General features: G+C 48.5%; 1 protein-coding gene across 1 annotated transcript in view; it reads left to right on the forward strand.

Annotated features, from left to right (window-relative positions):
• Window positions 1–25,459, forward strand: part of LOC138247136 (coagulation factor XI-like) — a 106,110-nt gene that overhangs the window by 79,935 nt on the left and 716 nt on the right. The window contains exons 9-10 of the mRNA XM_069201908.1: window positions 1,953–2,112; window positions 25,287–25,402. Of these exons, the coding sequence (XP_069058009.1) occupies window positions 1,953–2,112; window positions 25,287–25,402 (276 nt within the window). The remainder of the gene's footprint in view (window positions 1–1,952; window positions 2,113–25,286; window positions 25,403–25,459) is intronic.

Below are 25,459 nucleotides of genomic sequence, written 5' to 3' on the forward strand. Positions count from 1 at the left end.
GTGACTCCAGGGATGGCGTCAGTGATTACAGATTTCTTGTTAGTGATAATAGATGTGTTGGTGACTCGGTGTGGGGTCAGTGATTCCAGATGTGCTGTTAATGGTGATAGATGTGTTGTCAGTGACTCTAGGTGTGGGGTCAGATGTTGGTAATGTTAACAGATGTGTTGTTGGTGACTCGGTGTGGCGTCAGTGATTTCAGATGTTAATGATGGTAGATGTGTTGTCAGTGACTCTAGGTGGGGCGTCTGTGATTCCAGATGTTGTTAATGATAATAGATGTGTTGTCAGTGACTCTAGGTGTGGCGTCAGTGATTCCAGAGCCTTGTTAGTGATAGTACATGTGTTGTTGGTGACTCTGTGTGGCACCAGTGATTCCAGATGTTGTTAATGATAATAGATGTGTTGTTGATGACTCAGTGTGGCGTCAGTGATTCCAGATGTTGTTAATGATAATAGATGTGTTGTCAGTGACTCCTGGTGCGGCATCAGTGATTCCAGATGTTGTTAATGATAATAGCTGTGTTGTCAGTGACTCTATCTGTGTGGTCAGTGATTTCAGATGTTGTTAATGAAAACAGATGTGTAGTCGGTCACTTGCTGTGGCGTCTGTGATTCCAGATGTTAGTAATGATAATAGATGTGTTGTTGGTGACTATGTGTGGCATTAGTGATTCCAGATGTGTTGTTGATGAAATAGATATGTTGCTGACTCCCTGTGCGGCGTCAGAGATTCCAGATGTTGTTAATGATAATAGATGTGTTCTCAGTGACTCTAGGCGTGGCGTCAGTGATTCCAGAGCCTTGTTAGTGATAGTACATGTGTTGTTGGTGACTCTGTGTGGCATCAGTGATTCCAGATGTTGTTAATGATAATAGATATGTTGTTGATGACTCAGTGTGGCGTCAGTGATTCCAGATGTTGTAAATGATAATACATGTGTTGTCGGTGACTCTAGGTGTGGCATCATTGATTCCACGAGTTGTTAATGATAATAGCTGTGTTGTCGGTGACTCTAGATGTGTGTCAGTGATTCCAGATGTTAGTAATGATAACAGATGTGTTGTCAGTGACTTTAGGTGCGGAGTCATGATTTCAGATGTTGTTAGTGATAAGATTTGTGTTGTTGGTGACTCTAGTTGTAGCTTCTGTGTTTCCAGATGCTGTTAATGATAATAGATGTGTTTTCTGACTCTTGGTGTGGCGTCAGTGATTCCAGATGTTGATGATAGCAGATGTGTTGTCGGTGACTCTAGGTGTGGCGTCACTGATTCCAGATGTTGTTAATGACAATAGATGTGTTGTTGGTGACTCTTGGTGCGGCATCAGTGATTACAGATGTTTTTAATGATAATAAATGTGTTGTCAGTGACTCTAGGTGCAGCATCTGTGATTCCAGATGTTGATGATACTAGATGTGTTGTCAGTGACCCTAGGTGTGGGGTCAGTGATTCCAAATGTTGATGATACTAGATGTGTTGTCAGTGAGTCTAGGTGCGGCATCAGTGATTCCAGATGTTGATGATAATAGATGTGTTGTCAGTGAGTCTAGGTGCGGTGTCAGTGATTACAGATGTTGTTAATGATAATAGATGTGTTGTCGTGACTCTAGGTGTATGGTCAGTGATTTCAGATGTTAGTAATGATATTAGATGTGTTGGTGACTCTAGGTGTGGCATCAGTGATTCCAGATGTTATTAATGATAATAGATGTGTTGATAACTCTATGTGCGGCATCAGTGATTCCATATGTTGTTAATGTTAATAGTTGTGTCGTCGATGACTCCAGGTGTGGTGTCAGTGATTCCAGATGTTGTTAATGATGACAGTTGTGTTGTCGGCGACTTCAGGTGTGGCATCAGTGAGTTCCATTAAGTTGTCAGTAATTCCAGATGTTATGTCTGCCTCACTGCAGTTGTCTGACTAACCATCTTGCCTCAATGTCCTTCAGCTTGCAGCTATGAGTTTTACTTGGACATGGACTTTCCAGGAAATGATCAAAAGATACTGAAGGCTTATTCGCACAAGCACTGTCAACGCCTCTGCTCCCGAGACAACCTGTGCCAGATGTGGACTTACGTGACTAATGAGTTTGCCAAGCAGGAACTTCAGTGAGTATAGAAAAACCACTCCACCCTCCAGTATATACATTGTGAGTGAGAAAAGGAACAAGTGTGTGAGAGAATAAATGAGCACATCAGTCAGTAAGTGAGTTAGTGAGCTATGGAGTGAGCACAATAGGAGCGACTGCTGAGTAAGCAGGTTAGCACGTGAAAGAGTGAGTGAGCGAGGAACCAAACAAATGATTGCATGTGAGTGAATAAGCCAGTGAGAATGAGTGTCCATGTGTGTGAGGGCCTGAAATATACTGCTAGCCCTGGAGCATGGACTCACTCAAGGCGCTTGGGGCCTGATTTATGAAAAGTTAGTCCTGCCTTTGCGTCATTTTTTATGCAAAAGCGGCGGAAACTTAGAAAACATAGGGGCATATTTATACTCTGCACAGGATTCACGTCTTTTTGTTTCGCAAATCAGGCGCAAACTTAACTCCATATTCATATTTTGGCGCTAGACATGTTTAGCACCAATATATTGGAGTTAAAGTCATTTTTTGCCCGCAGAAAACTACCTTGCGTCAATGAGATGCAAGGTAGGCGTTCCCGGGCAAAAAATGACTCTAAGGCCTTTGCGCCTTATTTATCCTCCCATGCAAAAATCACGCACAGGAGGAGGAGCGCCTTAAATAATGGCGCTAAGCCTACTTAGCACCATTATTTAACGCCTGGACCTGGGCAGGCGTTAGGGGACCTGTGGGCTCATTTCCATGGTCAGAGACCATGGAAACAGCCCAAAGGTGCCCTTAGAACACCTAAGGATGGGGGGACCCATCACGGGTAAGTCCAGGTAAGTATTTTTATTTTTTTTGCAAAGTGCCATGGGGGGCCTAACTTGGGCCCCCTACATGGCACTGTGCCCAATGGCCATGCCCAGGGGACTTAAGTCCCCTGGACATGGCCATTGGGCTGGGGGGCATGACTTCTGTCTTTACTTAGACAGGAGTCATGTCCATGGGGGTTGTGCATGGAAATAATGACGCTAATCAAGTTAGGGTCATTTTTTTAACTCCAACCTGTCTAGCGCCATTCTTTCACGCACAACCTCCAGTTTCCCCTACGCCTCCCCCACCTGGTTAGCGTCAATAATTTTGACGCTAACTGGGCCTTACTGCCGGCTAGCGTCATAGCTGAAATATGACGCCTGCCTGGTGTCCAGGAATGGCATTAGCCGGCGGTATACTTTTTGACGCAAATCTGCGCTAACGCAGGTTTACGTCAAAAAGTATAAATCAGGGCGATAATTCTATTTTATACGTTTGCGCTGTTTTTGCATAAAAAAATGATGCAAAGGCGGCGCTAACTTTTCATAGATCAGGCCCTTGGTGTTTGTGGCCCTGCGCAATAGGAATGCCCAGCTGGTGCTGCTACTAATAAGGGCATCAAGGCACTATTCCATGTGTGTCTTACCTGTTGTGTCTCATAATGAAGTCTTACCATCCACTGTAAGAGCATGGAGAGACCCTGGGCACCGCTGGGGTCTGGGGAAAGAAGCAGGGTATCCATACAACATGCTGGAGTGTGCCTGCCATGCCAGACGTGTGCCACACGTGTGCCAGACGTGTGACAGACCTGTAGATCAGACACATACCACTGTCTGTATACATTAACCGTAATGTAGGTGTGGACTGTGTCTGCCTGTTTCAATGTTTCAGATTGCTCTGCCAAAGCGCTTCGTGCAAGTTTCCTGGATATATGTATGTATGATGTACACATGTACGCATGTGTGTGTTTATAGGTATTTTGTGGGCACCCAGCTGGGGAGAAGCAGTGCTGGATGAGGGCTGAGGCCCTTGTACAGGGAGGCAGAATATTTGTCGACATGTCACGTACTATGAGGTGGTCTTCAGTGTACCTCCATCCCCAGCTGTCTGATACCATACCCATGGTGGTCACACTGACGTCTCGTCACATGGTCTCTGCCTCTTGTGGGACATGTGATGGTCAGACTAAGGTCCCTGCAACGTGAGGGCAGGTGATGGTTGGACTGAGGTCTCAGTCACGTGAGGTTAGGAGATAGTCGGACTGAGTCTATGTAAAGGCAGGTGGTGGTCAGAATGAGGTCTTTACCACATGAGCGCAAGTGATGGTCAGACTGAGGTCTCTACCACGTGTGGGGCAGGTGATGTTCGGACTGAGGTCCCTGCCACCTGAGTGCAGGTGATGGTCAGAATGAGGTCTTTACCACATGAGGGCAGATGATGGTCAGACTGAGGTCTCTGCGACATGGGGGCAGGTGATGGTCAGACTCAAGTCCCTTCCACGTGAAGGCAGGTGATGGACAGATTGAGGTCTGTGCCACATGAGAGCAGGTGATGGTCGGACAGAGGTCTTTGCCACATGAGGGCAGGTGATGGTCAGACGGAGGTCTGTGCCACATGAGGGCAGGTGATGGTCGGACTGAGGTCTCTGCCACATGAGGGCAGGTGATGGTCAGACTGAGGTCTCTGCCACGTGAGGGCAGGTGATGGTCAGACTGAGGTCTCGGGTACATGAGAATAGATGATGGTCAGACTAAGGTCCCTGCAACGTGAGGGCAGGTGATGGTTGGACTGAGGTCTCAGTCACGTGAGGTTAGGAGATAGTCGGACTGAGGCTATGCAAAGGCAGGTGGTGGTCAGAATGAGGTCTTTACCACATGAGCGCAAGTGATGGTCAGACTGAGGTCTCTACCACGTGTGGGGCAGGTGATGTTCGGACTGAGGTCTCTGCCACCTGAGTGCAGGTGATGGTCAGAATGAGGTCTTCACCACATGAGAGCAGATGATGGTCAGACAGGTCTCTGCGACATGGGGGCAGGTGATGGTCAGGCTCAGGTCCCTTCCACGTGAGGGCAGGTGATGGACAGATTGAGGTCTGTGCCACATGAGGGCAGGTGATGGTCAGATTGAGGTCTGTGCCACATGAGGGCAGGTGATGGTCAGACTGAGTTCTCTGCCACATAAGGGCAGGTGATGGTCAGACTGAGGTCTGTGCCACATGAGGGCAGGTGATGGTCGGACTGAGGTGTCTGCCACGTGAGGGCAGGTGATGTTCAGACTGAGGTCTCGGGTACATGAGGGTAAATTATGGTCAGACTGAGGTCTCTGCCACGTGAGGGCAGGTGATGGTCGGACCGAGGTCTCGGGTACATGAGGGTAGATGATGGTCAGACTGAGGTCTCTGCCACGTGAGGGCAGGTGATGGTCGGACTGAGGTCTCGGGTACATGGGGGCAGGTGATGGTCAGACTCAGGTCCCTTCCACGTGAGGGCAGGTGATGGACAGATAGAGGTCTGTGCCACATGAGGGCAGGTGATGGTCAGATTGAGGTCTGTGCCACATGAGGGCAGGTGATGGTCGGACTGAGGTCTCTGCCACATGAGGGCAGGTGATGGTCAGACTGAGGTCTCTGCCACGTGAGGGCAGGTGATGGTCAGACCGAGGTCTCGGGTACATGAGTGTAGATGATGGTCAGACTAAGGTCCCTGCAACGTGAGGGCAGGTGATGGTTGGACTGAGGTCTCAGTCACGTGAGGTTAGGAGATAGTCAGATGCAAAGGCAGGTGGTGGTCAGAATGAGGTCTTTACCACATGAGCGCAAGTGATGGTCAGACTGAGGTCTCTACCACGTGTGTGGCAGGTGATGTTCGGACTGAGTTCTCTGCCACCTGAGTGCAGGTGATGGTCAGAATGAGGTCTTTACCACATGAGGGCAGATGATGGTCAGACAGGTCTCTGCGACATGGGGGCAGGTGATGGTCAGACTCAGGTCCCTTCCACGTGAGGGCAGGTGATGGACAGATTGAGGTCTGTGCCACATGAGGGCAGGTGATGGTCAGATTGAGGTCTGTGCCACATGAGGGCAGGTGATGGTCAGACTGAGTTCTCTGCCACATAAGGGCAGGTGATGGTCAGACTGAGGTCTGTGCCACATGAGGGCAGGTGATGGTCGGACTGAGGTGTCTGCCACGTGAGGGCAGGTGATGTTCAGACTGAGGTCTCGGGTACATGAGGGTAAATTATGGTCAGACTGAGGTCTCTGCCACGTGAGGGCAGGTGATGGTCGGACCGAGGTCTCGGGTACATGAGGGTAGATGATGGTCAGACTGAGGTCTCTGCCACGTGAGGGCAGGTGATGGTCGGACTGAGGTCTCGGGTACATGAGGGTAGATGATGGTCAGCCTAAGGTCTCTGCCACGTGAGGGCAGGTGATGGTCGGACTGAGGTCTCGGGTACATGAGGGTAGATGATGGTCAGCCTAAGGTCTCTGCCACGTGAGGGCAGGTGATGGTCGGACTGAGGTCTCGGGTACATGAGGGTAGATGATAGTCAGACTGAGGTCTCTGCCACGTGAGGGCAGGTGATGGTCTTACCACGTGATGGAAGGTGATGGTCGGACTGACGTCCCCTGCCCCACCTGTAGGGCAGGTGATAGTAGGACTGAGGTCCCTGCCACGCTATGGCAGGTGATGTTCAGACTGAGGTCTCTGCCACATGAGGGCAGGTCCCTGCTATGGGAGGACAGGTGATAGTCAGACTGAGGTCTCTACCATGTGAGGGTCAGACTGAGGTCTCTGCCATGTGAGGGCAGGTGATGGTCGGACTGAGGTCTCGCGTACATGAGGGCAGGTGATGGTCAGATTGAGGTCTCTGCCACGTTAGGGTAGGTGATGGTCAGACTGAGGTCCCTTCCACGTAAGGACAAGACACTCAAAAAAGATTAGGGCGAGCAGTCCAAATGTTTTAGCAGTGTAACTACACTGTATGCAAAGGGTGCAAAGCACTACCCAAGCAAAAAGGTCTGGCATTGTGATAGAAAGTGGTACTTGATTGATTAGTACGTGTGCATGTGCATTTGTGTGTATATGAGTGTGCATGTGCATTTGTGTGTGTATGAGTGTGTGTGCATAAGTGTGTGTATATATGTGTGTGTGTGTGTGTGTGTGTGTATGTAGGAGGCTGGCCTGGCTTGTAGTGGGTACCAGAAGTACTTACACTCTGTACCAGGTCCAGTTATCCCTTATTAGTGTAGAAGAGGTGTTTCTAGCAGCTTAGGCTGATAGAAGGTAGCTATAGCAGAGCAGCTTAGGCTGAACTAGGAGACATGCAAAGCTCCTACTATGCCACTGGTGTGGAGAAGTGTGGCTCAATGGTTAGAGCGGCAGACCCTGAAGCAGAGATCTGGCTCAAGACCAGGGTTAAAGTCCCGCTTCGGCAGGTCTTGGGCTCAATTCCCCTTGACCAGATAATTCTCACCTCAGTGCCTAATCTAATTCATGGGTCCCACTCTGCAACTCTGGGCAATAGCTTGCTTAATCGCCCCAACAGCGCTTGGATGCCTGGCTTCACCCTGGGGGTGCTCAGGAGTGGGCGCCTCACAGGGAAAAGCCAGGAGGGGTTCCATAGTGGTATGAGTACAGCGCCTTGAGACCCTAACGGGTGAGTAGTGCGCTATACAAGTGCTAATTTACATTTTTTTACATTTACTGGTGTCATATGCACAATATCATAAGAAAACACAATACACAGATATACTAAAAATAAAGGTACTTTATTTTTATGACAATATGCCAAAAGTATCTCAGTGAGTACCCTCAGTATGAGGATGAGAAATATACACAAGATATATGTACGCAAACCAAAATTATGCAGATATAGCAAAAGGAAGTAATGCAAGCAATGTATAGTTACAGTAGATTGCAATAGGAGCACATAGGAATAGGGGCAACACAAACCATATACTCCAAAAGTGGAATGCGAACCACGAATGGACCCCAAACCTATGTGAGCTTGTAGAGGGTCGCTGGGACTGTAAGAAAACAGTGAGGGTTAGAAATATAGCCCACCCCAAGACCCTGAAAGGTAGGCGTAAAGTGCACCTACTTCCCCCAGAGAGCACAGAAGTCGTGATAGGGGGATTCTGCAGGAAGAACAAACACCAGCAATGCAACAACAGTGGATTTCCGGACCTGAGTACCTGTAAGACAAGGGGACCAAGTCCAAGAGTTGCGACAGTGTCGAGAGTGGGCAGGAGCCCAAGAAATGCCAGCTGAGGGTGCAAGGAAGCTGCCACCTGTTGGAAGAAGCTTGGTGTTCTGCAAGAACGAAGAGGACTAGGAACTTCCCCTTTGGAAGATCGATGTCCCACGTCGTGAGGAAGCTTGCAGAGGTGTTTCCACGCAGAAAGACCGCAAACAAGCCTTGCTAGCTGCAAGGGTCGTGGTTAGGGTTTTTGGGTGCTGCTGTGGTCCAGGAGGGACCAGGATGTCGCCACTTGGATGAGGAGACTGAGGGGGTGCCCAGCAATGTAGGGAGACCTCACAAAAGCAGGCAGCACCCGCAGAAGTACCTGAACAGGCACTTAGAAGAAAAGTGAACTGGAGTCCACCCAAAGTCACAAAAGGGAGTCCCACGACGCCGGAGGACAACTCAGGAGGTCGTGCACTGCAGGTTAGAGTGTCGGGGACCCAGGCTTGGCTGTGCATGAAGGAAATCCTGGAAGAGTGCACAGGAGCCGGAGCAGCTGCAAATCATGCGGTACCCAGCAATGCAGTCTAGCGTGGGGAGGCAAGGACTTACCTCCACCAAACTTGGACTGAAGAGTCACTGGACTGTAGGAGTCACTTGGACAGAGTTGCTGAGTTCCACGGACCACGCTCGTCGTGCTGAGAGGGGACCCAGAGGACCGGTGATGCAGTCTTTTGTTGCCTGCGGTTGCAGGGGGAAGATTCCGTCGACCCACGGGAGATTTCTTCAGAGCTCCTGGTGCAGAGAGGAGGCAGGCTACCCCCAGAGCATGCACCACCTGGAAACAGTCGAGAAAGCCGGCAGGATGAGGCGATACAAGGTTGCTAGTAGTCGTCTTGCTACTTTGTTGCGGTTTTGCAGGCGTCCTGAGCAGTCAGCGGTCGATCCTTTGGTAGAAGGCGAAGAGGGAGATGCAGAGGAACTCTGGTGAGCTCTTGCATTCGTTATCTGGTGAGATCCCCAAAGCAGAGACCCTAAATAGCCAGAAAAGGAGGTTTGGCTACCTAGGAAGGAGGATTGGCTACCAAGAGAGGTGAGAGCCTATCAGAAGGAGCCTCTGACGTCACCTGCTGGCACTGGCCACTCAGAGCAGTCCAGTGTGCCACAAACACCTCTGTTTCCAAGATGGCAGAGGTCTGGGACACACTGGAGGAGCTCTGGGCACCTCCCCGGGGAGGTGCAGGTCAGGGGAGTGGTCACTCCCCTTTCCTTTGTCCAGTTTCGCGCCAGAGCAGGGCTGGGGGATCCCTGAACCGGTGTAGACTGGCGTATGCAGAGATGGGCACCATCTGTGCCCATCAAAGCATTTCCAGAGGCTGGGGGAGGCTACTCATCCCCAGCCTTCACACCTATTTCCAAAGGGAGAGGGTGTTACACCCTCTCTCAGAGGAAGTCCTTTGTTCTGCCTTCCTGGGCCAGGGCTGCCTGGACCCCAGGAGGGCAGAAACCTGTCTGAGGGGTTGGCAGCAGCAGCAGCTGCAGTGGAGACCCCGGAAAGGCAGTTTGGTAGTACCCGGGTTCTGTGCTAGAGACCCGGGGGCATTGGGGGGACAATTCCATGATCTTAGACATGTTACATGGCCATGTTCGGAGTTACAATTGTGACGCTGTACATAGGTAGTGACCTATGTACAGTGCATGCGTGTAATGGTGTCCCCGCACTCACAAAGTCCGGGGAATTTGCCCTGAACGATGTGGGGGCACCTTGGCTAGTGCCAGGGTGCCCACACACTAAGTAACTTTGCACCCAACCTTCACCAGGTGAAGGTTAGACATATAGGTGACTTATAAGTTACTTAAGTGCAGTGGTAAATGGCTGTGAAATAACGTGGACGTTATTTCACTCAGGCTGCACGGGCAGGCCTGTGTAAGAATTGTCAGAGCTCCCTATGGGTGGTAAAAGAAATGCTGCAGCCCATAGGGATCTCCTGGAACCCCAATACCCTGGGTACCTCAGTACCATATACTAGGGAATTATATGGGTGTACCAGTATGCCAATGAGGATTGGTGAAATTGGTCACTAGCCTGTTAGTGACAAATTCGGAAAGCAGAGAGAGCATAACCACTGAGGTTCTGGTTAGCAGAGCCTCAGTGAGACAGTTAGTCATCACACAGGGAACACATACAGGGCACACTTATGAGCACTGGGGCCCTGCCTGGCAGGGTCCCAGTGACACATAGACTAAAACAACATATATACAGTGAAATATGGGGGTAACATGCCAGGCAAGATGGTACTTTCCTACAGTGTATATGCATGAGCGTGTGTGTTTGTGGGTGCGGATAACCTCCTCGTTCCGATTACTACACCGACCACCACAGCCATCATGTGATCCATCCCCTCTGGGGCACCCACCGACCCCTACCCCCACCAACTTTTCAATCTCAGAGCCAACACTATTAGCATGGAACTAACACGCATCCTCAACACCTCCATGTCCACAGCAACCTTCCTGGACGAATGGAAGCACGCAGAAGTCAGACTTCTCCTAAGGAAATCCCCCAGCGACCTCCAAAACTACATACCGATCTCCCTGCTCCGCTTCCTGGCCAAAGTGCTTGCGAAAGCCATCAACCAACAGCTCACAAACTACCTCGAATGAAACCACCTCACAATCAAGATTCCAGGCCAAACACAGTGCAGACATGCGCTGATCACTGCCACAGACGACATCAGGACTCTCCTTGACCGAGGAGACTCGGCAGCTCTGATCCTTCTGGAGCTATGTGCAGCGTCTGACACAGTCTCCCACCGCACTCTCCTCAACAGACTTCCCAACATAGGCATTCAACAAAACGGCCTTAAGTGGGTCACCTCTTTCCTCTCCGCACACAGAGCATCCGCCTTCCTTCCTACAACCAAGAACATCACCTGCGGCGTACCCCAAGGATCCACTCTCAGCCCATCCCTGTTCAACATCTTCATGACCCCCCTCGCAGACATCATCAGATCCTACAGACTCAATGTAGTCTTCTAAGCTGACGATATGCAACTAATCCTCTTATTCACAAAAGACTCCCACAACATCAAAGATAACTTCTGCAACACCATGACCAACGTAGCAACATGGATGAAAAACAGCTGCTTCAAGCTAAAAACCGACAAAACTGAGGTCCTGATCTTGGGGACGAGCACCTCTGTGTGGGGCCACAGCTGGTGGCCAGCAGACTCAGACCAACGTTCTCTCCATCAGACCACGCACAAAACCGACAGCTAATGTTACAATCTGCTTGAATCTGGGCTCTTTGTATATTGCTTTTTTGCACACTGAATGTATGTATTATCTAGATGCTCTAAATGTTTCAAACTGCTTTAAATGTTTTTAGGATTTAATCACCTTGAATCATACAAAAGAGGAATCTAGAATTTTTCACTGTTTTACTCCCCTTACCTCAATCTGGCCGGTGTATCAGGGCTAGTAGTTGGGCGGAAGGGTACATCTCTGAATAGCGCCATCTTCCCTTGGGAACCAGTGCACCTAGCGACCGCCATCTTTGGGGGTTAGCGCTGCAGTTCTTACTTACTCCTGGGCTATTTTAAGCCCGTTTGCGCCTGTCCGCGCCAGAACAAGCCGTGAGCCCAGAACCTCTGACCAAAAGGCAGCTGAGAAGGTAATAATTAAATATACCAAGGAGGTCTTATATGCTGTGAATGCTAAGACCCAGAGCTCTTGTGCTAAGGCTACGGATCCAAGAAGTAAGGAATATAGATGCCCAGTATGCTACTGGTCTCCCCAATATTGTGTTGATCCGCAAACGATTCAGTTTCCTAGTTAACTGCCGCTCCTTAGGGGCTCATAAAACTGATATTTACCTTCTTTTGGAACAAACTAAACCAATGGCTCTGTTTCTTACTGAAACATGGCTGGATGAAAGTTCTGCACCAGACATTGTGATGGCATTACCCACAGGTTATAAAATTAGTAGGATAGACAGGCCTACCAGGGGTGGTGGAATCGCAGTTGTTCATAGGCGCACGTGCGCGATCACAACGATTCCCTCACAGATCGATGGATATGAAAGCATATTTTTTTCAATTAGTGCGAACCCTGATCATACTTTGTCTGGTGTCCTGCTCTATCGGCCTCCGGGCCCTACTGGAGATTTTCTGTCCTCTTTGGTAGAGAATATCTCACAACTAGCCTGTGCTAAATCCAATCTGACACTGCTAGGGGATTTTAACATACATGCAGAGGACAATGATAATGTATCAACAAGGCTGCTGTTAGCAGATATGAAGCCATGTGATTTAACACGGTTAAATCAATCAAGGACCCACTCACAATAAAGGTCACACAGTCGACCATGTTTTTTCTAACACCCCAGGACTAAAATATTTAACCTCTCACCCTTTGACATGGTCTGAACATTATTTGATAGAATTAGAAATGACCATTCCTAAGCACAAGGTTAATATTGGTAATACTCCATTACGGAAAAGAAGGTGGCATAAATTAAAAGTGCCCGACTTTATTAACAGACCAGAAAATAAAAATAAAAATAATTTAACAGCTCTGACACATTCTTTTAATAAATGGATTAGTGTAAGTCTGTATGAACTCATACCCCTTTCTGATTCAAGACTTAGGCCCCGGAGGAGGACATCCCTGTGGTTCACTTTAAGCCTACTTGAGAAAAAAAGAGAATGTAGAAGACAAGAGAGGAAATGGAGACAAACGCAAGATGAAGCACTGAAAGAGGAATATAGGAATTCGATCCGATCTTATCATGCTGAAATTAAAAATGGACAGGCTAAATATTGCTCCTCAAGAATAGAAGCAGCAGCTAGCTCTCCAAAAGAGATCTTTAAGGCTCTTAAGGAACTTATTCATCCTCCTGACGACCTAGAACCTACGGACACTCCGCAGTTGCATGTCGATTATCTGGCGTCTTTTTTCATGAAAAAATCCAGGATATTTATGTATCCTTTCCTCACACCCCTAAAGGAGATCATACCTCTATTACGCAGGAATTAAGGGAAGGGATTACCCTATCAAACCTTACTCCCATTCATACGGACACAGTAACAAAATTCCTGGGATCTATTAAATCAGGCTCCCCCCTGCACCCACCTACACCCCAGATACGTTGCATGGGAGCGCCAGTGTTGGGTCCTGTAATCGCTGGCCTTATTAATGTCTCACTTTCCTCTGGGACAGAGCCAGACCTGTGGAAACAGGCCATTGGCAAGCCTCTTTAAAAAAAATCTAATTTGGATTCAAAGGTGATGAATAACTATCGACTAATTTCATTGCTACCTATATTGGCTAAAATAGCAGAAAAACATGTACAGGCCCAGCTCTGATTGCCATTACAGAGGAAGCAAAAAAGAGGCTGGATAAAGGGATTGAAACAGCCATCATTCCCCCAGACCTCAGCGCGGCTTTTGATACAGTAGACGTGAATATCCTAAAAAACAGGATGCAGGGGATTGGAATCTCTGGAACCGCTTTAGAATGGATCTTCTCATTTATTTACGGAAGATCTTTTCAGGTGTTAGACAGATCATGTATATCCAAACGTATTATGAGCAGTTGCGGAGTGCCTCAGGGTTCCTCTCTAAGCCCGTTGCTGTTTAATATCTATAGGTTGCCATTAGCAGAGATTGTCCAGTCATTTGGCCTGAAATTGGTGTCATATGCAGATGATATTCAACTTATTGTCTCCTTCTCCAAAAAGCAACTGGATCTTGGGACAGTATTGGGACCCTGTCTACAAGCAGTTGATGTTTTTTGGGCAACCAAAAAATCCCTTTACAAACCCAGCTATAATAAAAGGAGTCGGTGTACTCCCGCCCCCTAAAGACCTTATTAAAAGTCTGGGAGTATGGGTGGACCCCCAACTTTCAATGTTCCAACACGCTGATAGAATAGCCAGAACCTCTTTTGCACTTCTGAGGACCCTGAGGAAGATTCTGGCGATTCTGCCTTTTGTTGCCAAAAGATTGATTGTTCAGGCCTGATAGGATCACGCATTGACTATGGCAATGCGTTGTTTATAGGATCACCTAGATATGTCATAGATAGACTACAGAGGGTGCAAAATGCAGCTGCACGTCTGCTCTTAAATGTTCCATAACAACAATCTGTACGTAATGGAATTGCCTCTTTACATTGGCTTCCAGTAGCCAAAAGGATCCAATTCAAGGCATTATGTCATATCCATAGAGCATTATACAACCACGGCCCTGAGATGCTCAGAGCATTAGCTTCTTTTTATGCACCAAGCAGACTACTCAGATCCTCCTCAGCCAGGTTAGTTAAGTTCCAAAAGTGAAAAAGGCAAGATGGGGAGGAAGGTCATTGACCTATCAAGGAGCCAAACTCTGGAATAGTTTACCTCCTAACATCAGATCAAGTTCTCAAGAAATGTCATTTTGGAAAGCCCTAAAAATATGGTTAGAGCTTGAATTCATGTGCGGTTGTGTACTATTGTGATTCTGCATTGCAGTGTAAGCGCTACAAGGCCCTTGGGCAGTTTAAGCGCTATATAAGCAATTATACCATAACATAACATGACCTCTGCATCATCCTTGACAGCCAACTATCCATAAACCGACAAGTAAACTCGGTTGCCTCCTCCTGCTTCTTCATCCTCTGTATGCTCTGCCAAATCTTCAAATGGATCCCTACTGGCACCAGAAAGTCAATCATGCATACCCTGGTCACCAGCCACCTCGACTATGGCAACACTCTACCCCGCAGCGTACTCCCAGCTACTAAAAAGACTCCATACTACAGAATAGAACAGCCAGACTCATCCTCAACCTCCCCAACCGCTCAAGCATTACCCCTCTCCTCCGGAACCTCCACTGGCTCCCCGTCCAGAAGAGATGCTCATTCAAAACCCCCACACTTGCATACAAGCATCTCCACAAACTAGGGCCGTCCTACATCAACCACCAACTGATCTTCTACGTCCCGCAGGACAACTATGATCTGCCTCGTTAAAACTCACATACACACCCCTCATCCATCGCAGCTGCAGCGGAGGCTGCTCCTTCTTCTACACAGCAGCCAGGTCCTGGGACCGTCTGCCCTCCACCTCCGAACAGCTCCATCCCTGGTGGAATTCAGAAGGAGCCTCAAGACGTGGCTTTTCAATTGAGACACGGCACCCACAGCGCCCAGATACCATTAGGGGTGATAGTGCTGCGCTTTACTAATGCTATGATTGATTGATGGATTGATTGTGTGTGTGTGGGGAGGGGGGTGTTTGTGTGTGTATGTGAGCACAAGTGTGTGTTTGTGTGTGTGCGTGCACAATTTCAAAAAGTTTAAGAATGAGTTGATGAGTGACTGAGGCACTTACCAGTGCATGGATCGCTGGATGAATGGGTGAGTGCAGAGATGGATGAAGAGATGGGTGAGTTAATACGTGGATGAAAGGGTGAATGGATAAACGAATGGATAAATGCATCACTAAATTTGCAGTAGATGCAACATGTTATAAAGAGAGGAAATGAAGAGATGAGAAGAGGGACACAAGGTGGAGATGAGCCCAGAGCACTAGGCGAGACAGCAGGATGCTGTTGGGGTATAACCTACTGTTGTCCTGAATCTAATGTACGCCTTCCTGTCATCTCTCTTCATGTACCAACACTCCACTTGTTTCCATTAGAAACCTCAAAGTGTCACGCATGGCACACTGCAAACACAGAAGTGTCACGCAAATGCATGCAGGAGATTTGCAGCAGTGCTCACCCAGCGTTCAGCAGTGGGACCAAGGCCACGTAGGGTACTCCACATCTTCTTGCCCTTACCAAAGTATTGAATAGTCAGAAATCCGTCGCCACCACTAACAGTGACAAATTCACAGGCCCTCAACCTTAATTATTGGATGCCCCTGCGCATCACCCAGGTTCAAGAGATCCACAGTGGTTGACTCATCCTCTGCCATTGTGCCACCCTTGTTGGTGTAGGACACTGATCCAGGAAGCTCCAGATGTTGCACAGCAGCTTTGGGATGCCGCCACCCTGAAGAGATATCTCGAGTTGAAACAAATCCCCGTGGACTTTGGGTGATTATCTTTCCATCCTTCGATGACCTGGATCCGGATCTCTCGGGGGATGGGAACATCTGATTCTATCTTCCTCTGTCAGCATGATTGATATCCTAATTAGACATGCCGAAAGAAAAAGAGATACATTGTTATCAGAAATCATCACTCTACAACAGGAAGTCAATACGTTGAATTTCCCAGATGCTACAGAGAAAACTTACAATATTTTGAAAGAAGTACTCATTGCGCACCAACTTTATATCAAAGATAAAAAGTTGAAAAAACTCAGGAGGGACGATAATGATTAGAGTAATGGTCGCGTTTTTACATTTGTCCGGAAATTTGATGACGTTAAAATTAGCACTCAGTCTGTGGGATCAGAGGAGGCCTCTGGTATCTCAAGGGAAGGGACCCACCCACCCACCCACCAGAAGAGGCTACTGGTAACGTGGGTCCCCCAGCAGGGGGTATGTGCTCTCCTTTTTCAGAAGAACTGGAAAGGTACAGGACAGGGACAAGACAAAACTACAACACGTCCAACACAAATACCAGAAAACTAGGAGGGGGGTAAACACAGTGGAAACAAATAAAAGGGAGGGAACGGTTTCCTGCAATCAAACGACCAGCGTGCAAATTCCTCGACTTTGGCTTTTTCCACTCCTGTCCCAGCCAAGATTCTGTGCAAGTGATTAATCGCTCGTCCTAACTACTGTCTACTGACCAAATAAGTGCACTTAGCAAGGCCTTAGGGGTTTGTCTCAGTTCCATCCCAGATTATACAGAGATACGGATTGATTTGTTTTCATTTGTCTCAAACTGAAAACATATTTCATGGATACACCTCGTATGGATACTTCTGGTGACCATTCTAGATTATCATGTAATAGAACTACCAGGGACATACAAGATATTCAATTTATTTGTCTCTTGAATATAAGGATTCATCTCCGCCATCTGCACAAGACATATTGGTGCATCGTGATACTGAACCAAAGGCAGATTTAGGAAAGTGATGCTGGACCCGGGGCAGCGCCCCCTACCGCCACCATGTGTGCGCCGCATTCAAAATACGGCGCACCAAGGCGCAGGGTAGGGGGCAATAGCGTCAACACTTTTGACGCTATTGATGTACTGTTTGGGGTTTGGGCCAACATAGGGGCCCATTGTAACCAATGGTGTGCCCCCCTTTAATGCCTGTTCTGAGCAGACGTTAAAAATGGCGAACAAAATGGCGCAAACAAATCTTTTCGATTTCTCTGCACCATTTTTTGGACCCCCCTGGCGCAGGCATGATGTGGCGCTAGGGTTTAAAGAGTGGTGCCATGTGTGCATTCTGCCACTTTGTAAATCTGGTGCTGCAATGTTGTCCTCGTTGGGCTACATTAGTGTAAAACAAAATACAAATTTGGCGCAAAGAGGCACTAGGCCCTCCTAAATCTGGGCCCAAATTTGGAGATAGACAGTGGACTCAAACCGAGATCTTCTTTTACCCCATCCTCTCCCGCCAACAGGCTGGCGGTACTGCCAGCCTTGTCATGACCGTGGCACTTCCGCCACAGTCATACCACCGGGACTGGTGGTATACCGCCAAGGCGGTCCCGGCGGTCGTAATCCGCCAGGGCAGCGCTGCCCTAGGGATTTCGACTCCCCTTACCACTAGCCTGTCCGAAAGGCTGGCGGTAAGTGGACTCGGAGGCCCCTGGGGGCCCCTGAACTGCCCATGCACTTGGCACGGGCAGTGCAGGGCCCTCCAGGCACAGCCCCATTGCGCATTTCACTGCACGAATTTCGGGCAGTGAAATGCGCGACGGGTGCTACTGCACCCGCTGCACATCAGCATTGCCGCAGTTCTATTACGAGCCGGCTGCAATGTTGATGTGACCTTTCCGCTGGGCCAGCGGACGGTAACACTGTTAATGAGGCCCTATATGTCATACTGTTACCTTTATATTAAGCACACAATCTCTTCCTTCCGGCCACATGAGCAATTCTCCCACACGATTTGTAGCCTAATAAGCTATAGTGACATTTTCAGTGTTTCTATTTGCAGTGCTTCGGAGCTACACCATATTTGACTTTTGACCTCCAATCCCGCTTAATGTTTACGTCTTGGGGTAGTAGGGCACTGGCATCCACACAGCACCACCTCTTAATGCTTTTGGTGAAGCAAGACTTGGAATTGTTCAGCACTGCTGAAGGATACTGGATGTGCGGGTACCACACCATTGCTGCCCTCCTCTTTCTCTTTGTGTGACATCTTGGAGTTTGGCTGCCTCTGGGTGGAAATCAAGATGTGTCTCTTCCAAAGCCACCTCTTTCTACCTCCTGTCAGTAATATGTCTTCATTTCATGCCCCTGATTCATCATTGCCTTCAGCGACATGGAATGCCCATCCAGGGCCCTCGACAAGCCATGTCCCCTTTCCTAGCCCCATCTAGGATCCTAGGTGACCCATGTTCCACCTTGCCAGCACTTCTGTGATATCTTGAGAAACTTTCTGTCGCTACTTATGCAATTCTGTGTGATTTAGAGTCACCATCTATCTGTGTCGACCTCAGCCAGGACTGTGCTCCCTGGAGCTACCAAAGAGTGCCAAGGTCTGTTCTCAAACCCCCTCACTCCCCTAAACCCACATCATTAAAAGTGGTTCTTTAAAGACATTATAGGGGCATATTTATACTTTTTGATGCAAAACTGCACAAACGCAGTTTTGCATCAAAATATTTAGCACTGGCTTTCGCCATTCCTGAGCGCCAGCCGGGCTCCATATTTATGGAATGGCGCAAACCAGTGCAAAGGGTAGGCTAGCATAAAAAATTACGTTAGCCGGGTGGGGGTGGCAGTATAGGAGAAGGGGGGTTTGCACCAAATAATGACGTTAGGCTGGTTAGAGGCAAACAAAATGCCTCTAACCAGCCTAGCGTCATTTTCTGACGCAAAACCATCCATACCACATGACTCCTGTCTTAGAAAAGACAGGAGTCATGCCCAACACCCCAATGGCCAGCACAGGGGACCACTGTCCCCTTGGCATGGGCATTGCACCGTATGCCATGCAGGGGACCCCAAGTTGGGCCCCCGATGGCACTTTAATTAAAACAAAAAAATACTTACCTCTACTTACCTGGGATGGGGTCCCCATTCCTCCGGTGTCCCTCTGGTGGGGGTGTTCCTGGGGCTTGAGGATGGCACCTGTGGACCCATTCCATGGTGTTTAACCATGGAAATAGGTCCACAACTCCCCTAACGCCTGGTCTGACCCACTATAAAAGTTAACTAGCAAAGTTTAGCTACCTAAAAGTTGTGCTGGTGCTGGTAACCACACAAAGGTAGAAAAGTGAACAGTACAAAGGACGTGAAGCCAACTTTTTAGATCTTTCTTGCAAGCCAGTAGCTCCCTCATGCAACAAAGAGTGGGGGCAGATTGTTCCAAGGCCGAGCACCGTATACAGAGAAGGCTCGACTTCTTGCTCGTACCTTTGTAAACTTGGGAATAGTGAGCAGGTGATCACTGGCTGGGCACAGTGATCGCTCAGGGACGTAGCACTCAAATTTCTGCTGAAGGAAGCGAAGACCAGCCCGATGGATGGCCCTGTGTACAATACACAGAGATTTAAACACATCTTTCCTGGTTAAGAGTAACCAATGTAAAATGTCCAAGGCTCTAACTTAAGAGGAATGGCGGGGAGAGGCAGTGCTACTGCCATAACCAGAGCGCCACGAGGCATGCGTGGGTCACTGGGCCCACCAGTGGTGGTTGAGGGCCTTTACTCCGGATGTGGACCTGACCTACTATGGACCCCACTCATCTTGGCCAAGTACCCCTTCTGAACCCGACTCTCAGTGGTAGCTGTGATTGAGCAGTCGAGGCTCCACTGGGGGCATGTATCAACATCCAGCGAAATACTTTCTTTCATAAGTAAAATATGTATTTTATCTCTTTGTCCTATTTCTAATTCTACACATTCAAATGCAAAACACAATCCCCTGAGTTCTGGGCCGTAGTAGTTGTCAGGCGATTCCCTGTCTGACCTTCCTTGGTGTAACGTGTTCAGGGTTATTCCCCAGTCACAGATGGCCACATCAGGGAATTCAAACCATTAGACCCTACTCAACAGTTCCCTTTGACTCTTCGAGATTTCAGTAAAAAGAGTCTACGGTGCCTCAGCACCTTCTGTAGCAAATCCCACAGGGTCTCAAAGGCACTAGTTCAAGACTTACCCACTCCTGTTGCACTAAAGCATTCAGGGGCACATTTATAGTGCCCTGGTGTCTCCTGGCATCACATAAACGTCATTATTTTTTACGTTAATGTGGCCCAACGAGGCCGAAATCCCCGTGCCTTATTTACAGGGAGGCGCAATGCATGCATTGCGCCACTTTATACCCCTTTGCGTTACACTATGCCTGCGCCAGGCATACTGTATGCAAAGGGGGCATACCCCCGTTAGGGGAGCTGAAAAAATGACGTAATTTTTTACAGCTCTTTTAATGCCTGCTCAAGAGCAGGCGTAAAAAGGGGGCTTCCATTCTTTTGAAATGGCCCCTACGTACTCTTGGCGCTAGTCTTGCAGAGTACATCAATAGCCTCATGAAAAATGATGCTATTGCCCCCTACCCTGCGCCATGGTGCGCCGTATTTTAAATAAGGCGCACACATGGTGGTGGTAGGGGGGTGCTACAGGGTGCAGGGAACGTGGCGCTACACTCAGTGCAGCGCCACTTCCCATAAATCTGCCCCTCAGTGTTACCAAGGGGGGGCTCAGGGCAGGCACTCCCGAGCTCAGGTCCGGCTTGAGGTACACGCAGCAGTGTCAGGCTGGCGCAGGCTTACTCTCCAGAGTGGTGCAGTCACTCTCCCCAGCCCTAGGAGCAGCTTCCGGCTCTCAGCAGTGCATAAGTCAAGTACTCCCGGTGGGGGTAATTCAGTTCTGCGCTTCCTGATTGGAGTGCCACAAGGGTGCGTTGTCCTCCTCTGCTTCCCCCTAGGCCACGTGAGTCAGTCAGGGCAGAACCTTATGTTTGGAAAAGCCTGTTGGTTCCATCCTCACTGCAGTCCTGGGCAACGGCCTGAAGTCTTCAATGATTTCATTCCGGCAGCTGCTCTTGGCATATGGGGCTGTTGCGGTACCTACCGATGCAACATAGACTCCTCAGGTGAAATCGTCCACACCACAGCAGCCTTCCCAGCCTATAGCATCGCTTCTCAGTTCACAAGTCCCGGCACACTGGTCACACAACTACTTCGCCAGTAGCCCCCTTTAGGATACAGAATCACGGCAACAAGGCAGTGTGGGCTAGGCGTCCTCCGCACAGCACTCAATACTTTGCCCAGTCAACAAGGCCCATTTCTGGCATACAGGGTTCACCGTAATCAGCCTTGCACATGGCCTACGGTCTGTTCACTGCACAGCCGAATCCTCACACTTTGCACAGGGAGTCCTCATGGTAGGGCTTCCACTGGACCTCGCGGCCACCAAAGCTCTCCTTTTCCACACAGGACACACTGGTCTTGGCAAGCAGGTAAGTGTAGGTGCGCCAGGGCAGGTGGTCTCCGTTTCCATGGGTGATGCCTCCTCACCCAGCAGGGAGACAAGCAGGCGTTGCCCCAGACACCTGGTCACAGACAGGCGTCTTGCAGAGCTTCCCCTTCTCACACAGCCCGTCTGACTGCTTGGCAAATCACACATTTTTGGGGAGTCAACCTCCTCTTCTTATAGTCCTTGTCCTCTTCTAGACACCAAGTCCCATATTTATACTTTTTTAGCGCCCCATTTGCGTCGTTTTGTTACGCAAATGAGGCATAAACGTAAAAATTACAATTATATTTTGTAAGTTTGTGCCGCTTTTGCATCAAAAAATGACACAAATGTGCACTAAAAAAGTATAAATATATGCCCAAATGTGATTTAGGGTCTGGGTCTTTGAGGTTTTATGTTGGGGTTCTACTTCTTTTGAAGTGGGCACTTCACCTTTTCATCTTCCTTCATGAAAGATGTCCTTCACAGCAGCCACAACTCCAAAGTGGATTGTCCCTCAACACAATTCACGGGAGTGACCGGAGTTTACACCTGGATGTCAGCCACATGTGCATCAATATGTTAATCCCAGATTCCCAGCCCTACACTCTATGATTCCCTTATCAGTCTCATCTCTCTTCCTGAAATGTGTCCAGGTCCCTTCCCTGCGATCTATCGCTGAATCCAAGAGCAACCTTTCAAAGTGTAAAGGGGGTCTCTTCCTCCTTCCCTCCAGTGTGTGTCCCACCCAGCTCACAGGAATGCAGCAAAACACAAATCTGGGGGTATTTCTCTCCTCCTCATGTCTTCACCACACAGGCCCAGGGATTCCCAAAATAGAACCCGGAGTACTCAATGTCATGTACCATTGCAGGCACACTCATTCAGTGTATTGTCACAGCCCACTTCATCCCCAGCACTAGTCCCTCCATGCATTGACGCGCATACATGTACACATGCATACAGCACTACATCGCTCATGTAATGTAGTCATCTATACTCCCAGCACACGCAGTAACCCCACACGCACTGCCCCCTACAGCTCCATCCTTGCACTGTACCCTTCCCAGGCACACATACAACAACCGCAGTCACTACTCCTGCGCTGGACAGCACTCCACGTCTACCTGTTGCAGGCCAAGGTTGGGGTAAGCACACAGCGGCGGAACGTTTAAAAAGGAGAGTGAGCTGGTAGGCCTCACTCCAGTGACACAGGGTAAAAAGGTCCTGATCACTACGCGGTACGCTGCCACAACAGCACTTGTCCAGCATAACTCCTGGTGAAGCCGGTAGCCTTCCACCAATATGAGGGTAGGACTTTGGGCACCCCTCCCGGTCCAACAAGACCACAATCCAGAAGACAGGCCTATACCACGGTGCACAGGCATAATGCGTGTTCGCATTTAACAAAAACAATTCACATTAGGGATCCAGACAACAGCACAGCTGGGCAATGAGGGCCGGGTCTACGTTGTAATCAAGCAGATGACTTTACCGTTCAAACAGCTAGACTAACAGCTGCAGCCTGGAAGTGATACTTTAAAAGGTAGTCCAGGCACCAAAAAAAGTGAATTGCAATAGTCCAACTGGCTTAAAATGGAGGACTGAACCACAAGCGGGAGGGAATAACTGGGAAGAAAGGACAAGATTTTGTAGATTATCCGCACTAAGGAGAAACAAGAAGCTGACATTATATTAACATGATTAAAGAGAGAGAGCCTCGTCCTTATAGAGACTGAGATTGGGGACAGATGAAAAGGCAGAGAGAGCAGAGGTGGCTCGTAGCGGCCAGAAGTTAGCAGAGGTTTGCCAATGGAACAGCACAGGACTTCAGTCTTGTCTTCCCTACACTTAATGGAGTTTTGACCTAGCCATGCACAGAGACAATGCATGCACGTATGGAAGGACACCAACAGAGATGGAATACATGGATCAGTTGATAACATTAGCTGGATGTCGTCAGCATAATCCATGAAATTTATACAGTGAGATTGGATGAGCTGAGCCCGAGGTCTTCAATAAACATTAAACCAGGGTGGACACCATGGTGCAAGGGTGCCTGTGTTGGCGTTTGGCACCACTCAGTGCACCAGTGCAGAAAGGGAGAGCAGGAATGCACCATAACTTATTAAATATGGTGCATCCCTGCTCTCTCCATTTCACACAGCAGAGTAAGATGTCTTGCTGTATTTCCTTGCGAAAACGTTAGTAAATTTGTCCCTTAGTGATTTCAAAACTGAAGCACTACCAAAGGCCCTTTATGAATGAGATCTTGCAGGGACTTTTCCTCTCTTCTGCAGTAATAACAAGAAAAAAGAGAGACATAAACCCAAAATCAGATTAAAGACAATATAGTGAACTAATGAAGGCTGTGTGCAAAAGCACAGCTGTGTTTGCAGAATAAACTGGAGATCCACATCGCAGCACGGGAGCTAGTTTGGAGATTGCAAAAGGTGGATCCAATGGTCGGCCTCCCACAGTGGTCCCACTCAGTTTGTGTATCACTAACTCTCAAAGAACTGAGGAAATGAGCAACATTTTTATCAGATTGTGCGCAGGGCAGCAGGTGACCTTGCTGCACTGCATGGCAGGGAAAGGAACGCACAATATTTAAGGCATACAGCACATTCCTGTCCTTGTCCCCTGCTCTGGTTCACAACAGGCTGCCTAGCGCCAACACGGGCACCATGTTGCAAGGGTTCCTGTGTTGCATGCAGGGTCTTGCACAAAAACAACCCTGGGAGACAGAGGGTCCCACTTTCAGTGAACACCAATCTCCACCCAGCTTTCAGACTGACCAGCAAACATGCAAATCATGTCAATCAAAATTCATTATATGTATCATGTTCCTCACAGAAATTATTGGTGGCTCAGGTGGACAACTTTCCATCATTACCTCGGTGCTCAGTTACACCTTGTGCAGGCGGAGACATAAATACAAAGATTGCTGGGGAGAGCGGACTGTGAGCCACAGGACACATATTTGGGGTTTCATCCCATAACGACAGCCTCTAAATCAGGACCCCAGCATTTCTAAAGGATATTGTTATCACCGGATGTTGACTCTCATCATGTATTTGAGCTCCAATCCATTTTACCACCTTCTGAGTGAGCCTTGATAGTTCACTATTGCTGCTTTTGGAAAAAACATGTTTACAAACTGAAAAACGTAGTTATTCAGCAGGATAACATAGTATCTTAGCCCCTGAATCACCAGCTACACCACAGCTAATTCCTATTAAACACCTATAGCACCACAGCCCAATGAATGCAAGCAACTGGCTAGGTCAGCTAGTATTGCGTTTGAAAAGTGTTAACTCACCTTTTGGCTTTGCAAATGCTTTTTGATGATGCTGAACAGCACTGGCAAGCACAAACAATTGTTTGTTGCTGATGCCGAACACCATTGGCAAAAAATATGTGCGTGCATGTATTAGCACATGTGCAAACAGTTTCAGGATGGTGGGCGCCCATCGTGGGGAACTGAATTAAAGAATATGAAAGACTATCACAGCAGATTGTAGAAAAAAGCAGCGGTTGTCACCTGACCATCATTTCCCCTTCCCAGTGTCGTCATTTTTGTTCTGTGTTTGTTCGTTTAGCGCTACGAAGATGTGACCCCTGTTCTTCTCCCTCCACAGTGGTAACTGTTACCTGAAGAACGTGCTGGCCGTACCCTACCCCAGTGAGATCGTAAAGACTGGTGACCACATTGTGTCCGGCTTCTCTCAGAAGCACTGCATGGAGTATTATTATGGTAAACTTACCTGAGTGGGGCGGGGGGGAAGGACAGGCTGGGAGAGGGAAAGGGCAA

Source organism: Pleurodeles waltl, chromosome 1_1, assembly GCF_031143425.1.
Source record: "Pleurodeles waltl isolate 20211129_DDA chromosome 1_1, aPleWal1.hap1.20221129, whole genome shotgun sequence".
Taxonomy (NCBI): domain Eukaryota; kingdom Metazoa; phylum Chordata; class Amphibia; order Caudata; family Salamandridae; genus Pleurodeles; species Pleurodeles waltl.